Source organism: Ziziphus jujuba, chromosome 4 (assembly GCF_031755915.1).
Source record: "Ziziphus jujuba cultivar Dongzao chromosome 4, ASM3175591v1".
NCBI classification, from domain to species: domain Eukaryota; kingdom Viridiplantae; phylum Streptophyta; class Magnoliopsida; order Rosales; family Rhamnaceae; genus Ziziphus; species Ziziphus jujuba.
In genome coordinates this window covers 14322787-14344343 of record NC_083382.1, presented here as the reverse complement: position 1 = coordinate 14344343, position 21557 = coordinate 14322787, and the positions used below count along the sequence as shown (strand labels likewise).

At 29.9% G+C, this 21557-nt stretch overlaps 1 protein-coding gene across 1 annotated transcript; it reads right to left on the bottom strand.

The window, feature by feature from the left end:
• Positions 1-731: 731 nt before the first annotated feature.
• Positions 732-1935, bottom strand: LOC125422215 (uncharacterized). The gene is made up of 2 exons (XM_048472855.2): positions 1700-1935; positions 732-1262 (listed from the first exon to the last, which is right to left on the bottom strand). Exons 1-2 carry the CDS (start codon positions 1811-1813, stop codon positions 1134-1136), a joined length of 243 nt encoding a protein of 80 aa, XP_048328812.1. The 5' UTR covers positions 1814-1935; the 3' UTR covers positions 732-1133.
• Between the last annotated feature and the right edge of the window lie 19622 nt (positions 1936-21557).

The window sequence follows — 21557 nt, the reverse complement described above, 5'->3', positions numbered from 1 at the left end:
TCGCACGGTCACCCCTTACCTGTCCTGTCCAGTCCAGGTTTCACTTTTCACACAATCAAACATAACCAGAGCTTAATAAATATCTTTGATAGCCTACTCATTGGACAAATTTTCATTCTGAGGTTCATGCTGAGAAAAATCATGGTTGAATCATCTGGCTAAGTTTATTATTTTTCTCGTTTGCCCAAGGTTTATAAACATGTTTGGAACTTGAAGCAGAATTTTTGCCCTTTTGACTTTCAAGAAATATATATATATTTTTTTCTTTTGTTACCTTTCAGCAATAAAAAATAATTTAAAAAATTATTCTAAACACTATAGATTAATTAAATGCCTTGAGAACCATGCTAACCGTTCTCCAATGATAAACTGATTCAAAAGTACTCAAAACAGAGAATTACCTTCCAATAACAAAATTTTATGAGATAATTTATTTATTTATTTATTGTGGTTTTTGTTCAGTTTTATAAATATTCTCCCTCTTAATTTGAGAAAAAGCAATTTGACCATGCCAAACTACGACAAACCTAACATAATCTATACCCATTATTCAGAACCTTTTTAACTTGTGAAATAACAGGTAAGAGTTACAGATCCTAACAGGCATATAATACTTCTACCTAATATTGGTGATTGTTTACCTTCTGTTCTTCTCTTTTGAATTAATCAAATCACATGGCCAAAAAAAAAAAAAAAAAAAAAAAAAGAAATCTAATAGGCCAACCTTGAAATGACCAGAATTAGAAAGAAAAAACCTTTTAGGGTTGGATCTTTCACTTTTATTAAAATAATTCCAGTACATAAGTATCACATGTGAAGTCATGATAAAACATATACCACATCAATTCAAACGCCCAACCACTGCTTTTCTCATAAAGTCAATATCAAAAGGAAGCCACAAAAAAGGAAAAAAAAAAAAAATTTCAAAGGAAAAAAGTTTCAATATGAAATCCCTCAAAACAATACAATTCCTCTCCTCCCTATCTCTTTTACTAGTATGGCTACCAAAAACGCAGTTGGATTTTTTTTTTTTTTTCCTTTTTTAATCTTCTAATTGTTGCAAAGTAGAAGACAATAATACTATAGAATTTGATAAGAACTATTGCCCTGAGGCTTCAAGAGCAGAGCGGAGCTCATCTGTGGGCAGTAATTAGTGTTTCAATAAATCTCAAGCCATCAAACCTTGGAGCAAATTTATCCGTGGAAGGAGACCTTTGCATTGAAGAATTTGAATTTTGTTGCTCTCCCTTATTTATATCCTCCTGTATAATCGGAAATAGAAAAGATGTATTAGAATTTTTACAACCATTCTAATTAATTTGAATTTCTTTATCAAAGACAAATATATATATATATATAATATGAAAAAGTTGTTTGGTTGCTTGGAAAGTGAAGGAAACAAATAGTTTGAATCTTGCAGCTATTTCTTTCGGTTTTCAAACATTTTTTTTTTCTTTTATTGTTTTTTAAACGGTAAAAGGCGAATTATTCAACTCATAATACCAAGTCTTCAAACCTTACTTTCTAGGAAACCAAACAAGAGAAAAATCCACATTGAAAAAAAAAAAAAAAAAAAAAGGGAATTTAAAACCCATCAAAAGAAATCATAAAATAAAGACAACCCAGAATTCGGATTAAGATTTTTTCTTTTTCATTTTTCTTTTTTTTGATTAAGGAATTCGGATTAAGAATTTTTTACCTGGTGAGAAATTTGAAAATTGGAATTACAGACGAAACTTGGAGAAGAAGTAGCAGAGAGGGCAGTCACAGAGGCAGCGGCGACTGAGGCGGCTAAGAACCCTGGATTCTTCATCGTCTGGTTTTATGAAAGTTTGTTGATTCCTGGGATCTGGGAAAAGCCCGGGGAAGTGTTTTTCTCGAGGTAAAACGAAGGAGAAAATTGAGAGAAAGTTTTGGCAAGTTTGGGACTGGGGTAGGGACTTTGACGGCTTATATATAGGAAACTTGGTGGTTATTGGTAATTTTACACATTTTATGGAGAGACTAACCCGCACTTTCGCCAACGAAATTCCGACCTTGCCATTGAAGTTTTTTTCCATTCAATTTTAATTGCCTAAATTACCCTTTGAAACATAATAATATCATATTTATATGAAGGTATCTGAAAAATTGAATTAAATTATTTATCTCTCAAACAAGCACACATAGCTCCTGTATTAAAAACAAAAAAAAAATACTCTCGTTCTTTTTTAAATGATTTGTAACCCAATAGTTGACCAACCAAAATTGAATAGATGATGTTCATATAAAAGTTAGTAAATATAAACAAGTTATGAGTGAACAATTGCTGGGTTAATTACACATTTAGATTTTCTAATTTATTGTAATTAGATAATAAAGTTTTTTTTTTAAACAAATTATCTAATTTACAATTTTTCAATTATCTTCCGTGTATTTTGTATAATTCAAATTCATATTTTCATAAACAAAAATAAAAATGTTAATCCACTTAAACGAATCTACTTTGTTAATAATAAAGTTTTTTTGTAATTTACTTTTGATTATGATCTTTTATAATTTGTGTGTTCCTTTTTCATTAATCTTGAAGTGATTTACGTTGTTTTTTTTTTTTTTTGAAAAGGTGAAATATATATTATTTTATTATAATTTGGAAAGGAATGATTTTGAAAACTTTAAATTTGAAAATATATTTTAAGTAATTTTATTACTGAACATGTGAAGTATACATAATCTAATGTTATAATATTTGTTGTCTTTGTTTTTAATTATCTTACATTAAAAAAAAAAAGGTTATAACTAAGGTCTCAATTAAAAAATTATAAATATAAAACCCGTAACAAAATTGAGGGTAACAAATATACTTTTTTTGTTTTTTTTAATAAGGATAAACAAATATACTTGGCCCATATTTTAACGTGTTAATATTTTTGTAGAAAAATAAAAGAAACACTGAACAACATATTAAACCTCGGAGGAAAGAGAGCGAGAGAGAGAGAGAGAGAGAGAGAGAGAGAGAGAGAGAGATTTAACCACAATAAAATAAAACCGTCAATTTTGACAAAACAATTATGGCCTATCACTTTGACTAAAACAACAACAACGGCAACCCAAAAAAATAAAATAAAATAAAATAAAAACAAAAACAAAAATTATGGCATATTTTTTTTTACTGAGACTGTAACTCCATCAATAGGATTAGCAAAATAAAAAATCATAGCCACAAACAGTGTATGGACTAAATTCATTCACCTAAAATTATATCATTGATTTTCAAAAATAATACTAATATAATGCCTCTTATCTCAAATTTTATCTAATTTTTACCTTAAAAAAGTAAGTTTAAAAAAACAAAATATAAATAAAAGGATTGAATTCAAAAAAAAAAAATCCATAGTTGGGGATGATTTTGGGGATTTTTATTTTTTTATTTTTTATTTTTTATTTTTTTTTGCTTCCAAATGTGGGGATGTTTGTGGCTGCATTTGTAAAACCATTTCAAAGATTATATAGCCATTTAACAACGCAGTTGTTGACTACGTATTAGGATAGGAAGGGGCTCATATTTAGCATACAAGTTGGGTTTTATAGGGATGTGGTGGTTAGTAATTCATGGTTGGCTATCCTATTGATTGTTGACTATAATGTTCACTCAATGTTTGTTCAGCGAAAGAAATTGAGTTACTAAGTGCCATAGATCTTTTTACTTATATTTTTTTATCATAAAAAGACAAATTAATTAACACAGAAATTTGCTTATTATACTTTATTATTAGATATTTATAAGTTTTAAATGAAAAAATAAATCCGAATATAAACCGATGTATATGTGGTTGTTCAATTTCAATGAATTATAAAGTTCTATTTCATTAAGAAAAAACTATGCAAGCTTATTTAGATATATTAATAAGCTTATTTAGTTATTATAATAATGATAGTTTAACCCAATACTCGTCAAAACCAAAAAAGTAAAAAGAGAAAATGAACGAGGGTAATTTGGTAAAAGGGGAAGCCAGGCGAAAGAGCGTCACATAAATGAAGAGGGGTAAATTCGTAAAGTAGCGCATCAAGGTAAAATATTTACGCGGCACGCCGATGTTGGGTTTTTTCGAGGCCAGCATTGGTTAGAAGTTAGTCATGATAGGCTGATCTTTTGGAGTCGCAGTCAGTGGTTTCTCTACACGTGCATGGTCTAGATCAAACCACGAAAGCACAACCACTTTCACAAGTTTAAAACTAAGGGCTAGATATTTAAGAAAATAAGGTCGGGTACTGGTGGAGTAGCTAAGTGCGAATGCGATTTTACCAATTTAGCCCCATTGCAATGTCGTTATCACCCTTCACTCCGTTCTCATACGTCATTATCAATAATATTGTGAGAAATTTAATAATAGTCCATTTTTTGTGACCTTGTATATTTATTTGCTAAAACCGTTCACATGCTATTAAATTAAATGCACTAGCAAAAATACACGAATAATATGAGTGCATTCGTTTCCAGCCAAAAAAAAGGAGTACATGCCAATTTCTTTTTTCAAAAAAAAGACCCATATCACACATAGAAATTCAATTATACTTTAAAAGATGCATTTTTATTATTATTTTTTTTTTACAACATTAAGCAATTTTTTGATTGCTTACCTTGCTAATTTCTTTTTTAATAGATTAAATTATTATTATTATACTGTTAATAATTATAATTTTTATAATTATTATGTATATTAAAAATAATTTACTTAAATAAAATATTTGACACCGTTTTTTAAGCCCTATTTTTCATTACACAACCCATCATACATATGCATGCCGAATTTTGATAAACTTGTCATTTCCATATTTTTTTACTGAATTTGTATCATACATTTTTTATTAAAATAAATGATTTATAAACAGACCTTTGTCGTCCAATATTTAATTTACTATGATTTAGAGAAAAAAAAAAGTATTAGAAAGATTGAATAGAATTATCAAATATTTACAAATTAATATAGTTATCATGTAGTTCTGAAAAATTGTCCGTGTGATTGTTATTGTACTATTGTTCAAACCATATGGTATTCTTGACATCTCAATCAGGATGCAGAGCAATTTCCCTAGAAATTTAGGGTAAAAAAAATTTAAGTATGATTTATTTATTTTTTAGATATCATATTATTTTGATTTTTTTCAAATATATATAATTGGTGAGTAATTGCAAATATGTCTTTTTCAATAATATTTTTGTTCCATCATGTTCCCTTCCATCAATCCAAAAAATAAAAAATTGAAAAGTTAAAATAATATTTAATAATTGGAATTAATTTATAAGAAAATTATAAAAGATAATTATAAATTATTGGAGGCATATCTTAACCATGTAATATCACCTATAAATGAATGGATGAAGCATCTAAATAGTGTATACATAAACTAAGTTCATGAAACTTTTGCATGAGTTTCGTTACCATTACAACAAAAGTATATATATGTTTATATCACATAAATTATACTAATTTTTCATGCTCTTAATTTTTATTCCTGGAAATTTAATACTTTTATAGACAAATTAATACAATATATTTTCTACTTCATTTTTTCTTTCACAGTTTTTCAATATATAATACTTTTATTGGAGGTGTGCTAAATTAAGGGTGAGAAATTTCTAGTTAATACATTCAAGGGTTATGTTATATAGAGGTTATCCATTAGACGATCTAAATTTATCAATTTGACGATGATGATGATGATGATGATGATGATAATAATAAATATTCAATGTGCTCAGTGTTCACTAATCAAATGGTACTCTTTCAATTACAGCCAAAAAAAAAAAAAAAAAATTGGTACTCTTTCAAAGTTACATTATAATGCAAATTGTTTCAAAATCTAAAGCAATGCATACATTTTGAGGATGTGTAAACAAAATATTAATTTTAAGAACATTTTAAAATATATATATACATATATAAATATATGTGTGTGTGTTTTTATCAATCAGCTGCATATTCCTAATTTATGAAGTATATTTTTGTTATAATTGATTTAAAAATTATTAAAAATTATTTTATATATTATATGAAGAAGAATTTTACTAAGGACCAAGTTTAAGTTGTTTTTAATGTTATAAATTAGTTTCTACAAGATAGTACCTTTTAATGTATATATATTTAGTTATTTAGTAAAAATCATTTTTCTACTTTATTTCCTATTTCAACATATATGTTAGTTTATTAATGTTGAGAAAATTAGTTTATAACGTTTATTTTTATTATTAAGTTACTATTTTTATTACTAAAAATCATCCAAATCAATAACAATCTCTTATTCTAAGCTCTATAAATAGTAACTTTCTTTCTCATTTAGAAACACACAGTGATAAAAAGTTAACTATTTTTCTTTCTCTCTCAAAACACTCTTCTCTTAAATCCTCCATATTTTCTTTAAAAATTGTTTTACTACTATTAAATATGTTTTAGTATATATATTTTGAGTATTATAGGTGTTCTAAAAAGTTCGTAGGAAGTTCTATTACTGCATCTTAGAATTTCTGAACGATTGTTATATTTCTAGAGAAAAACAAATTAATATTGTCAGTACATAAGAAGATTATCTTTTCTAAAAACAGTGTATCATGCGTGGTTAAATCCATCATTTACAGGCTATGCTTTATTTAATTATGTTTATTAATTTATTATTTATTTATGAACGAAGTTTATATTAGCAGATATTTATTCCCTTGTGTTATTTTTCTACCAATTTCAAATTGGCATTCTATTAACGTAGAGATAGCCTATGTGTGATTTTCTCCTCCTTTTTTTTTTTTGGGGGGCGGGGGGTGTTGGATCAAATAGCCTATATCTTTTAAGACTTCATTTCTTTTGATAAAAATATTTGAAAAAAAACTAAAGAAAAAAGGGATTTCACACAAACTTGATCAAATAAAAAATTTGAATTATATTCTTAATCATTACCAGTGGACCAAGCATACAAATCCGCTGAAGTATCCCACTTGCTTCTTAAAAGTTGTAGAAAACTTAAAAAATAAAAAATAAAAAAAATCTAACTATCATGGCAAGCATTTTATTGGGAACATAATCTGACATGGCATACCATTTTAAAAATAAATAAAAATTGAATGAGAAGAGAGGGTCCAATAATAATCAAAGCAGATTTCATTAAACACCACCAAAAGTAGTTTTTACGAAAAGTTCAAATCAAACGATTTTACATATTTTCAATATATTAGAGAAGAAACTAGAGCTATAGCTAGCGGTACTCAAATTTAATCTTTAAATACAAGAGTAAATATATATAATTGATAATATATACACTAATTATAATTATGATTAATGTATTAAATCGAAATCGAACCTTTGCCGTTAAAGCTATGAGTGGACAAGGTTGCAAAATCCACTCATATTGGAGCCTGTCTGACTCATTTAAATGCGACAGCTACATGACTCTATGCATATAAAAGGCTCACGGTTTTAGCGAAATAAATAAATAAAAGGCTCATGATGTTCACAAAATTTCCTCTTTTTTTTTAATGCATATAAAAAGGCTCATGATGTTCGACAATTTTTTTTATATTTTTTTAAAGTGAGATCTGACAATGTCTTAAGGGCAGTTTTGTCATCTTGTTTGACGTAATTCTTGAGGGCATGATATTGTTTAATTATTTATTTATTTCATTTTGCAAAGTGATTCAAGTTCCCAGTGTCTGACAAAAAAGACGATCAACCACTTGCTTCATGACACGTATTACAACAATTATGTTCTTAACCACTTATTTCGTCGGTGCAGACGCTGTTTTATTTTTTATTTTTTTGTCGTTGTGGGTTCGTGGGTTTCTTAGCTTAACAGAAAATTTTGAAAGAAACTTGGGAAACAGCGACTGGAAAACTGGGCCAGAAAACGTTTATGATGTTTGTCGAATATTTTTATCAAATCAAAGAGACATAGCAAAATTTTATATGGTGAAGAGTCTCTGAAGCTGTCGTTTTTGTTCATTTTTGGTTCACTTGCCCACTAATATTGTGCTGACAGGTCGGTTACTTGTCTCCTGATTAGGTTTTTTAGTTAGTGACATTAATTTCATTTCTTAAACCACAACCTAACACCAAAAGATCTAATTTGTAAGGAGAAATTATTTAGTAGAATTGCACTATCATGTCAAATGCTAATGTAATAGGCCTGTCCATTTATTCAAGACATGATATGACTTCCAAATGTCCATAATTCTAAACTACTTATTACATGTAGATAATGATAACATCCAAATCAACACCATAAATCATGTAGGGATAATCACCACTTTCCAAAAGTATATACAGCTAATCAAGCATCTAGAGGGCTTTTTTTTTTTTTTTTAAATTTTTTTTTAATAAATAAAAAGAAGAAGAAGAAGTGTATCAACTTTTCTGTATTCTAAAAGCGGTAGCAAAAATTTAAAAAAAGGAAAAAAAAAAAAAAGGAAATCATAATTTCTTTTCGTAGACTTTACCTTACTTTTTTGGTTTAAAGATTAACTACTATGGGATTGTTATATCTAATTTGATCTACTTTTTTGGTTTAAAGATTAACTATTATGGGATTGTTATATCTAATTTGATTAAGGATGCGAAAGAAGTTTGCAATAAGATTTGTTAATTTTAAATGGAACATTGTCACCAAAACAAAATATATCGGCATATGTTGTAATCTATAAGTATATTGTAACACTCCATATCAAAATTGTACTAAAATTTTTCTATTTTTGATTAAGTTTGACTGTTTTGCTCCTATAGATTGAATTTGACTTTTTATTTATATAAGATATGGTTTGGATTTGTATACCACTATATAGTACTTATCAATACAAATTCATAAATTGATAGCACACTTAAAATTAAATAATGGTTAGGAAATTATAGCTTTACCAACATAAGCCACATGCCAGCATATGGGTGGTGGTTCTATGTGAATAGTTATCATGGGGTGATTTTTTTTAAAAAAGGAATGGTGGATGGAAGAGAGGAAGGTAGAGAGAGAAAGAGAGAGAGCCACGGTTTCACTTGAAAAACCCTTTCTCTGGCCATTTCCTTTTCATATCGCCCTTACCACCATGAAGTCCCTTCAAACCCAACCAGTAAACCAAGTTTCACGACCAGATTGTTAGTGATGCATGTTGGGATTAGGCTAATCATCGGCGACAATAGTGACCTAACGTTTTCACCATTTTCAAAGAGTTTCCGATTGAGTAACCACCTTTTCCCACTATTTTTGGCCTCCCAAGCTCAAATGTAAAGATCTTTTAACTCAATTTGAGCAATTTTATAAGATATCACAAGATCAAGTTTGGGCCGAGTTTTCAAAAGGTGAGTTTACCATCGTGATCTTTGCTCTTCAAGCTTCATTTTGGTATATGTGTTGTAAATTTAGGCTAAAGTTTGTGCATTTATCCCTAATGAACTATATGTAAAATATCTAATAAAAATTAGTATTTTAATATATATTGTACTTTTGATCATATTTTAGGCATCCATGTAAGTTGTGGAACAGATCTCGTGGAGGAATTAAAGTAATTCTTATTTTTAGGTGAGTGATATATTTCAAATTATATTTTTGGGTTAAATATCTGAATAAATTTCCGACATGAAATTCACGAACTCCTAAATAAAAAATTAATTCATCCTAGTGAATCCCTTTGGTCTTGTTCTGCTTTTTATGTTCAGAAAAATGCTGAATTAGAACGAGGATCCCTTAGATTAGTAATCAACTACAAACCATTAAATAAATGCCTCCAATGGATTAGATACCCTATTCCAAACAAAAAAGACTTAATCAATCGTCTTAATCAAGCTACTATTTTCTCAAAATTTGACATGAAATCAGGATTTTGGCAAATCGAAATTCATGAAGAAGATAGATACAAAACTGCATTCGTCACCCCATTTGGCCATTACGAATGGAATGTAATGCCTTTTGGATTAAAAAATGCTCCTAGTGAATTTCAATGAATGATGAATGACATATTTAATAATTATAGCCATTTTACCATTGTTTACATAGATGATGTCTTAGTTTACTCCCAATCAATTGATCAACATTGGAAACATTTAAAAATATTTTTAGATATTGTCAAAAAACATGGTCTAGTTGTTTTTGCCTCTAAATTAAAATTATTTCAAACAAAAATTAGATTTTTAGGCTTTCATATTTACCAATCCCAGATTACTCCTATCACTAGAGCCATCGAGTTTGCTGACAAATTTCCTGATGAAATTTTAGATAAAAATCAATTACAAAGATTTTTAGGTTCTTTAAATTATATTGCCGAATTTTAGAGTAATTTAAGAATCAAATGTAAACCTTTGTTTGACAGATTAAAATCAGAACCCCCACCTTGGTCTTCCAATCATACCAAACTTGTCCAAGAAATCAAAACACATGTTAAGACTCTTCCTTGTCTTGGCATTCCTTCCCCTAATGCATTCAAAATTGTTCAAACCGATGCCTTTGAAATTGGCTTTGGAGGAATTCTACTTCAAAAACTCACCCCTGATTCCCCTGAACAAATAGTCCGTTTTCATTCTGGAACATGGACTTCTTCTCAAATCAATTATAGTACTATTAAAAAAGAAAATTTATCTTTAGTACTATGTATATCCAAATTTCAAGATGATTTACTTAATCAAAAATTTTTGGTCCATATTGATTGCCAAAGTGCCAAATATGTTTTAGAAAAAGATGTTCAAAATATTGCCTCAAAATAGATTTTTGCCCGATGGCAAGCTATATTAAGTATTTTTAATTTTGAAATTGCATACATCAAAGGTAATCAAAATTGCATTCCTGATTTCTTAACCCATGAATTTCTGCAGGGTACGGTTTTCTCCCCGAGGCCTAATCATGCCTCGTAAAAAGGGGTCATCTACCCCTCTTCCAACTCCTAATCATTCTACCCCAAATCAAACCCAATCACCCAAAGATCAATCTATAATCCCTACTGAATCTACTCACCTTTCTCAACCAATTGCAATTAGCCAAATTAATTACCAAAATGCCCTTGTTAAATCCTATAATCCATACAGCTTAGTTCCCAGCCAACCATTCACCCCACTTACCCAAACACAACCAAAATCATCTCCCTATTTTGATATCGCACGTAATCTTTTATTTTATATTGAACCTTCCCTTCGAAAGCTTCCAACTATTCCCCACATTATTAATCAATTTCTTCCTCCTAATTTCCATTTTATTCCTAAATTACCTACCAAAAATTTAAAATATTATACATCCATTCTTCAGCATACTCAATCAGTCACTATTACCCCTCTCTTTGATAAAAATGATAATCAAACCATTATTTCCTATAAATTTTGGATACACAAAATTCTTACTCTTGAAGAATGGAATCAACCAGCTCATCAATCAAAGAAAATCACTTCTCCAGGTGATGTCAATATGATCCCCTATTTATACAATTATTATGATTACATTGATGCCTGGGATTTCATCTTTCTACACCAAAATGAATCATTTTCTCATTCCTGGTTCATTAGCTAGGATTCCAAATTTCCCAGAAACTTTCCCAGTTGGTTTTTCCATTGGTGGTGTGATCATGGCCCAGCCAAAGAATATCTCCCACCACAGATCCAACATTTAATCACTCACTTTTCCAAACATTATAAAATCACCTATAAAGAAAGTGGCTTTCCTATTGAACTTATTTTTATGTCCAAATACAAAGTATCTTGGATTTTTAAATGGCAATATCACAGAGAACAAGATATTATCTATCATATTCACTCAATCAAATGGTGGGACAAATGGAATTCAACCCGTACTCATAAAATGGTTATGGATGAATTCCCTATTTCTCCCCCCAAGACTATCAAACCATCTTCCAGTCAAACTTCAGGTAAATCAACTAGATTAAAAAAGGAAATCCTGGCCCATATTCAAAAATTAATTGAAGAAGTAGATCAATTATCAGATGATTCCGACACATCTGATGATGCCTCTAATCAGCCCAAAGCAGAATCAGCTGGCTCTCAATCAAAAACTATTCCTGGATCCTCATCAAGATGGGCAGATTATCAAGACAGTCAAGATCCCTATGATCTAGGGTCTGACTAAAATCAACATAATGGACGATTGAATCATAATCAACATCAGGAATCTCTAACAGTGCAAAGTTGCTTTCAGAATTCCACTCACAAAAGCAGATCACGAGAAGTTACTATTCAATCACTGTTCATGAACAGTAAAAAACACCGAAAAGCAGAATACTGTTTAAGACACTGTTCACTATTCAAGTCACTGTTCACCGACACAATCATTTCAATCAACAGGAGCTCCACTTATTGAATCAAGCCCTCCTTTGCCTATATAAAGGAGCCTCACCAGTCACCACCACATATTGGAGGAGTTGAATTGAGTAGAGAATTAGAGAGTTTTCTTGGCAGAGTTTCTTCTCTTTTTCTTCTTCTCTTCTTCTTCCATAATCAATTGTAATCAAAATATTTGAATGTTAGTTTGAGTGTTTTGTAATCAACTGAGATACCAAATTGTGGTACTCTTCTATAATCAAGTAAGCATTTGCATTTCATTATTTTGAATTATTTATTTTAATTAGTTATTTTAATCATTTATTTTATATTGCTTGGCTGGTTCTACCGCCTTCAATACCATATATAATTTCATATTTATATTTATACATTTTATTTTATTATTGTTCTTGGCTGGCTTTGCCGCCTCATCTATTTACTTTCATCTCCTTTTGCTTATTCATTTATTTTACTCTGTTTATCTTATTCATACTCTACATCTTGTGTTCCTCCCTTGTTGGTATCAAAGCCATAAGTGTTCTTATCTTATTCATACTCTACATCTTGTGTTCCTCCCTTGTTGGTATCAGAGCCATAAGTGTTTCGATCTATATCTTGCTACTTTCTTTTAGCACCCGTGGAGTATTATATCTGTTTAATCAATTCAGTTTCTTGTTTACTTTCTTTATCTTTATTCCCTTCGATTTACTTTTGTTATATTATTCCTTTCTAAACCTTGCTGAACAGTAATCGTTCCGAGTCTGAACAATAAGTCCCAGGAGAGGCATGAGAGGATGTCGGTCTGAGAGGTATAGGAATAGGATGGAAAAATATTAGTAAAAGTAAATTTAAGTGTTTAAAGCTTTAGAAATTAAATTTAGAAAATGGATAGATTATTTAGATCTAATTCTTCTACTAGTTCTAGATTAAGTACTAGTTCTAGATCATCACTTAATGGAAATCAAATACCAGAAATAATCAACGAAGAACATTATAGCTTTCCTTCTAATGAATCAATCAACCCCGACTGAAATATTCCTCCAGTTTCCCCTAGTGAAATCTACCACCATAAAACTTGGTCTTTATCCTCATTTAAAAGTGAATCACATATTAAAACTGTTGAACAAGTTTACACAATCAACAAATATCATGAAACCTGCCAACTAATCAACAAAGATAACATTAAACAACATCTAAAAGATGGGCACCGTTTCTTACACATAGGATTAGTTCAAATTGGAATCAAACCCCTTACAAAATTAGGAACCAATTCATCTATACTACTATGTCTTAGAGATGCTAGTTTTAAAAACTTTAATAAAAGTGTCTTTGGAGTCGTAGAAACCAGTTTATGTAATGGTCCTGTTCATTTTGACTGTTATCCAAATTTTCCAGTCAGCTTAACAGATCCCTGCATATTAAAGGTCTTAACTCTTAATCTAAAAACTTCGGGTTATAACTTCGACGAAGATCATCAACCCTTAGCCTTAATTTACAGAATCCATTATAAAGTCTCAGGAACTAATATGAACTTTAAAGCTAAAAAACATAATGCTAAAGGTCATACCATGTTAATCCAAAGTCAATACCAAGATTTAAATATTAAAATCCCTAAACTAATCAAATGGTCAGATGTTAATTTACCCTCTGATTAGGTATTAACTAATGTCCGTAGTCCAACCCCTATTCAAAATATTTTAACCAACACTGAGTTCATCTCACAATCTGACGATGGATCAGTTAGAATCACCTTTGATAGAAACCCTAGATATAATCAACCCTTAGGAGAAACCTCCTCCAGAAGATCTCTTAACAAACCAATCATAGAGTCAATCTCTTCTGATAATATATCTAGAAAAGATCACGAAATAGAAAAAGATTTACATAGAATTAAAATTCAAGAATTAGAACAACAATTACACAAATTAAGATTAGAAAATGAACTTAAAAATCTTCAATTAAAATCAATTCACCAAACTGGACAGGTTAGTCAACCTCATTACAGTGATGAAGAAATACAATCAATACAGTCACCCACAGCCTCAGATTTCATAGATCACCAATTAAACACACTAGATACACCCTTTAAACCACATTGGAAACAATTAAATCAAGAAATGATGTCCGATAAAAATCAAGATAAATTAATAAAATATAGACAATCACACACTAGAGAATAAAAAGAAGAAATTTGGCAAAGTTGGAAACAAACAATGTTACAACTTAAATTTGATATAAAATTTTTCGATTTTCTTGAAAAATATTATTATCCCTTAAACAATTTAAAAACTTTAACAAAAGAAAAATGGATTAAATCCGATCAATCCACAGTTCTGTCTAGTCACCCTCCAGTTGAGAAAATAATCATTCTCCATTTGAATAATCAAGTCATAGCTTCACCATTTAAAACTTCCACAAATGACAACAAAGATTTAACTAATGAAATTAGAAAAGTCATTGAACAAAATAATTATACAAATCAAAGTCTTATTACAGTAGGTAAACAATTAGATAAAATAGAAACCAAAATTGATAATTCATCTAAAGAAGAAATTAAACCACAACCATTTATAAAATTTCTAGATATTACAAAAGCTCCAACCCTTCCCAATAAAACGAATCAACTTAGTCAACTCTTAAAAGAATTACAATTAAAAACTTCCAGTTCCAAAAATGAAGCCTCCTCTTCCAATCTTGCTACTATTAAAAATCAACATTCATCTGATACAGAATCACATCAATCTTCATTAGATAATCATATTAATAAAAATCAAAAACTACGATTTAATACCTTTAAACAATGGAATAATAAACCCTTACCTCCTGAATTTCAAGAATCAACTTCTAAAAATCAATTCTCTGTCAGTTCTGATAAATTATACGAATGGAATATAGATGGCTTAAAAGAACAAGAAATATTAAACAAATTACATCACATGTCCATGGTTGCTAATAGTTATTTTACTAATCAAAACCTTCCCCAACCTAAAATTGTTGAATTATTAGTTACAGGTTTTATCGGTACTTTGCACTACTGGTGGGAAAAACATTTAACAGATCAATTTAAATCAGAAATCATTCATGCTATTAAGTTAGATGAAGAAGGATTCCCCATATTTGATGAATCAATAGGTCAAGGTGTCCCAGATGGTGTCAATACCTTATTAGCCATAATAATCAGACATTTTATAGGAACCCCTACAGCTGTCACCGAAAGAATTCATAGTCAATTAACCAATTTACACTGTCCAACTCTTAGTGATTTCGAATGATATGTACAAACATTTACCACTGGAATCATGATGAGAGACGATCGTAATCAACCCTTTTGGAAAGAAAAATTTATTAATGGTCTACCCCAATTATTTGCTAGAAAAATTAGAAATGTCCTAAGTAATGATAGTGGTCACATAGACTACGATTCATTAACCTATGGAGATATAGTTTCAATAATCAAAAAAGAAGGATTAAAAATGTGTACTGATATGAAAATAGCCAATCAACTAAATAATGATAAAAAGAAAACTAAATACGAATTAGGAAATTTTTGTCAACAATATGGTCTATCCACAAAAGCACCCTTTAGGAGAAACAAAATCAAAGAAAAATCCTATAAGAAATCTTTTAGAAAACTTTATTACAAAACCCATAAGTTTAATAAACCTAATTCTGATAAATTTTATAAATCAACTAAACATAAAAAAGAGTCAAAAGATAAAACAAAAATCAAATGTTTTAAATGTAATAAATTTGATCATTTTGCTAATCAATGCAAAGTCAAACAAACAATCAAGCAATTAGAAATACCAAAAGATCAAAAATAAAATTTAATCAATGTCTTAGGTATACATAACACAGATAGTGAACATAGTGAAAACAATATTTACACTGAATCAAGTTTTGACGAATCAAGTATTCACACTGAATCCACTAGTGACACAGATAACCCTAATATTACTTTAGGATGCTTAGATGCCTGTTACCTAGATACCTGTTGTAATCAATCACTTAGTGTCTTAACTAATTCCACTGTAGATGAAGATATAATCTTAGAATTACTTAGCAAATTAGAAAATCCTGATGAAAGAATAGAATATATGAAAAAATATAAAAAGATAATAACTGATAATCACAAAGAAACAAATCAACATAATAAAAGTACTCAAAAAATTTGTTTAACAGAAGCCTTGCAAACATTTAATAAATCAAAAAATAAACACATAACTGTTCAAGATCTACAAACAGAAATTAAAACAATTAAGTCTGAAATTAAAGAATTAAAAATGGAAAATCATTTAATCAAATATCGATTACAATTTATTCAGGATAACCCCCACAACCTTAGTCCTAATCAACTTGAAGAACAGGAAGAAGGATCTTCCCGTGATAATTGTTTAGCTTCAATCCAAAAAATCAAACTTAGAAAATGGCACATAAAAATCACCATAATCATTAAAGATTTTCAATTAACAACAATTACACTTTTAGATTTAGGTGCAGATTTAAATTGTGTCCAAGAAGGACTCATACCTAGTAAATATTATACCAAAACTAAAGAAAGATTAAACTCCGCTAACGGTAGTAAAATGGATTTACATTACGAAATTAACCAAGCTCATATTTGTCATAATAAAATTTGTTTCAAAACATCCTTTGTCCTTATTAGAAATATGACAGATCAAGTTATTTTAGGTATTCCCTTTCTTTCTTTATTATACCCATTCACCACAGAAAATGATGGAATAATCAATCACCCCTTAGGTGACAAGGTCAAATTTGATTTCTGACTCCAATCAAATAATGTCCAGCTTCTACAAGATCAATCCATTTCCAAAACAATTAATCAAATCCAAACCATTCATCTTCCTTCCTTTTCTTACTCTTCTTGTTCTACCTTATTTTCTTATTTCCAATCTTTTATTCATATTTTCAAACAAATAAAATTTTATTTTCTACTATACAATTTTTTTTTCATATTTTCAAAATATCTTTTCTCTAAGTATTTTCATTACAACATGTCTCGTCCACTTGGCTACATGATAATCAACAACAATTCTATTCCAATTTGGAGTAGAGAAAATACAGAAAAGAATTTCCCAACCCAATTTGAATTAGATATTCCCCAAAGAACCTTAATCAACTCTATTTGGAATACTGCACAATTTGAATCCACAGATCAAAAATCAGATTTTGTTCATGCCTTAGATAACCTTTGTTTTTATATACAATCAATCCGCCAAAAGCCCGATAGTAAATATTTCTCCCATTATGTTCTATTCAGCGCCCAAACCCTGGCCTTTACAAAACTTGGTCCCAAATAGCCCATGAAATAGCTGGTCGAACTACTACCCAATACCGAGGTTATTATAACCTCAGAAAAGCCCTTGAAATCACCTATAAAGAATTAGATCCTCAAGCCTTTATTCATCCATGGGTCAGAATGGATCTAGAGTTTTTCAAAACACTTCGCTTTGTCCAAAAAATCACTTCTAATAAAGCCTCCAGTTCCTAATCTACCCATAAAATGCAACATTCCCATTCTAATCCAATCACTGTTGTTATTAACCCAAATAATCAAAATGCTTATGTTGTCCCATACTAGAACCCACTTGACCTTCTTAACAACCCCTATTTAGATCACCCCTTAGAAACCAAAGTTAATAAACTCCAACATGAAAAACAATGTCTTGAACATCAAATTCAAACCTTACTTCATAACAATGCCATTCACCAACTCCACATCAATCACCTCCAAAAAGACTTAGATTATTGGACTAAAAAACAAAAACAACCTTTCAATCAAAACCAAGGCTCTACCAGTCATACCCCTCATTCTCCCATACTCCCAACCAAATCTCTCACCTTACCATGGAATCCTGCTCGTATCTTTTTCTATCCAAATCAATGGTTACACCAAGCTGGTTTACCCCCTGAAATCATTTCTCACATCTGGAAAATCAAAAAGAGACAATTCTATGAAGAATTTAGCTTTCTCCAACGCATGCTACTCTCCTTTGTAGAATCACCTCACACTTGTCCCCGAGGGATGTATGTCTACACTAAAGCTGCCTTACACCCCTCTAATAAAAAATGTACTACATGTGACCCTGCTACACTCCCACTTAATCATGTAGGCTGCCGGCATGAAATCAGTTATGCTATTCATCGAGTTGGACTATATGCCCCAACCTTTCACAATTTTATTTTTCAAGGTAAAACAATCACTTGAACTACCCTATTTGATTGGAGATTAGTCGGCACCATCATATTTACCCACACAGATCAAGCCCAAAACTGTACTGAAGTATTAAAAATGGCCATCACCTATCTTTTTCTACCTCACCATTATAGTCCCCTTAAACAGGGATATATTGCTGTTCACATCACATCCACACCCCCAGAATGGATCCACGGATGGGAACCAGCAAGACACCTAATCACTTTTGAAAAATCAAAATATGCTACTCATCACCTTAGACAAGATGAAGAAGTCCGCAGATGTTCTAATCCTATTACAAAACAGTTATACCATTGGAGAGCTGCTATTTTTGGTGATAATTTTAATCTCCAAGGAATTAATCAAAAATATTTTTTAGCTAAAGAAAATCAATATACAAAATTATATATTCATAATGGTTTCAGATTTGTATGGAATGATGTATTTGCCTCTTTCCACTACAAAACAATGTATCCAGACCTTGCTGCTAGTTACCACAAAATGTTCAAAAAACACAGAATAATCAATACAGACAACAATCAAGAATCTGACGAAGATATAGAATTTGATCAAGACGAAGATGATGCCTACCAGTTTAGAGATGAAGAAGACCACAACATCAACAACATAATGGAAGGCTAAGTCATAATCAACATCAGGAATCTCTGACAGTACAAAGTTACTTTCAGAATTCCACTCACAAAAGCAGATCACGAGAAGTTACTATTCAATCACTGTTCATGAATAGTAAAAAGCACTGAAAAGCAGAATACTGTTCAAGACACTTCACCGACACAATCATTTCAATCAACAGGAGCTCCACTTATTGAATCAAGCCCTCATTTGCCTATATAAAGGAGCCTCACCACCACATATTGTCGGAGTTGAATTGAGTAGAGAATTAGAGAGTTTTCTTGGCAGAGTTTCTCCTCTTTTTCTTCTTCTCTTCTTCTTCCATAATCAATTGTAATCAAAATATTTGAGTGTTAGTTTGAGTGTTTTGTAATCAACTGAGATACCAAATTGTGGTACTCTTCTATAATTAAGTAAGCATTTGCATTTCATTATTTTGAATTATTTATTTTAATCAGTTATTTTAATCATTTATTTTATATTGCTTGGCTGGTTCTACCGCCTTCAATACCATATATAATTTCATATTTATATTTATACATTTTATTTTATTATTGTTCTTGGCTGGCTTTGCTGCCTCATCTATTTACTTTCATCTCCTTCCGCTTATTCATTTATTTTACTCTGTTCTTATCTTATTCATACTCTACATCTTGTGTTCCTCCCTTGTTGGTATCAGAGCAAACTCTCTAATTCTCTGATACCAACAAGGGAGAAAACACTTATGACTCTAGTGATAGGAGTAATCTGGGATTGGTAAATATTAAAGCCTAAAAATCTAATTTTTGTTTGAAATAATTTTAATTTAGAGGCAAAAACAACTAGACCATGTTTTTTGACAATATCTAAAAACATTTTTAAATGTTTCCAATGTTGATCAATTGACTGGGAGTAAACTAAGACATCATCTATGTAAACAATGGTAAAATGGCTATAATTATTAAATATGTCATTCATCATTCGTTGAAATTCACTAGGAGCATTTTTTAATCCAAAAGGCATTACATTCCATTCGTAATGGCCAAATGGGGTGACGAATGCAGTTTTGTATCTATCTTCTTCATGAATTTCGATTTGCCAAAATCCGAATTTCATGTAAAATTTTGAGAAAATAGTAGCTTGATTAAAACGATTGATTAAGTTTTTTTTTGTTTGGAATAGGGTATCTAATCCATTGGAGGCATTTATTTAATGGTTTGTAGTTGATTACTAATATAGGGGATCCTCGTTCTAATTCAGCATTTTTCTGAACATATAAAAGATGATCACCAATTAAACACTCTAGGTACACCCTATAAACCACACTGAAAACAATTAAATCAAGAAATGATGTCCGATAAAAATCAGGATAAATTAATAAAATATAGACAATCACACACTAGAGAACAAAAAGAAGAAATTTGGCAAAGTTGGAAACAGACAATGTTACAACTTAAATTTGATATACAATTTTTCAATTTCCTCGAAAAATATTATTATCCATTAAACAATTTAAAAACTTTAACCAAAGAAAAATGGCTTAAATCAGATAAATCAACAGTCCTGTCTAATCACCCTCCAGTTGAGAAAATAATCATTCCCCATTTGAATAATCAAGTCATAGCTTCACCATTTAAAACTTCCACAAATGACAACAAAGATTTAACTAATGAAATTAGAAAAGTCATTGAACAAAATAATTATACAAATCAAAGTCTTATTACAGTAGGTAAACAATTAGATAAAATAGAAACCAAAATTGATAATTTATCTAAAGAAGAAATTAAACCACAACCACTTATAAAATTTCCAGATATTACAAAAGTTCCAACCCTTTCCAATAAAACGAATCAACTTAGTCAACTCTTAAAAGAATTACAATTAAAAACTTCCAGTTCCAAAAATGAAGCCTCCTCTTCCAATCTTGCTACTATTAAGAATCAACATTCATATGATACAGAATCACATCAATCTTCATTAGATAATCATATTAATACACTTAAAAATCAAAAACCACGATTTAATACCTTTAAACAATGGAATAATAAACCCTTACCTCCTGAATTTCAAGAATCAACTTCTAAAAATCAATTCTCTACCAATTCTGATAAATTTTATAAATCAACTAAACATAAAAAAGATTCAAAAGATAAAACAAAAATCAAATGCTTTAAATGTAATAAATTTGGTCATTTTGCTAATCAATGCAAAGTCAAACAAACAATCAAACAATTAGAAATACCAGAAGATCAAAAACAAAATTTAATCAATGTCTTAGGTATACATAACACAGATAGTGAACATAGTGAAAACAATATTTACACTGAATCAAGTTCTGACGAATCAAGTATTCACACTGAATCCACTAGTGACACAGATAACCCCAATATTACTTTAGGATGTTTAGATGCCTATTGTCTAGATATTTGTTGTAATCAATCACTTAGTGTCTTAACTAA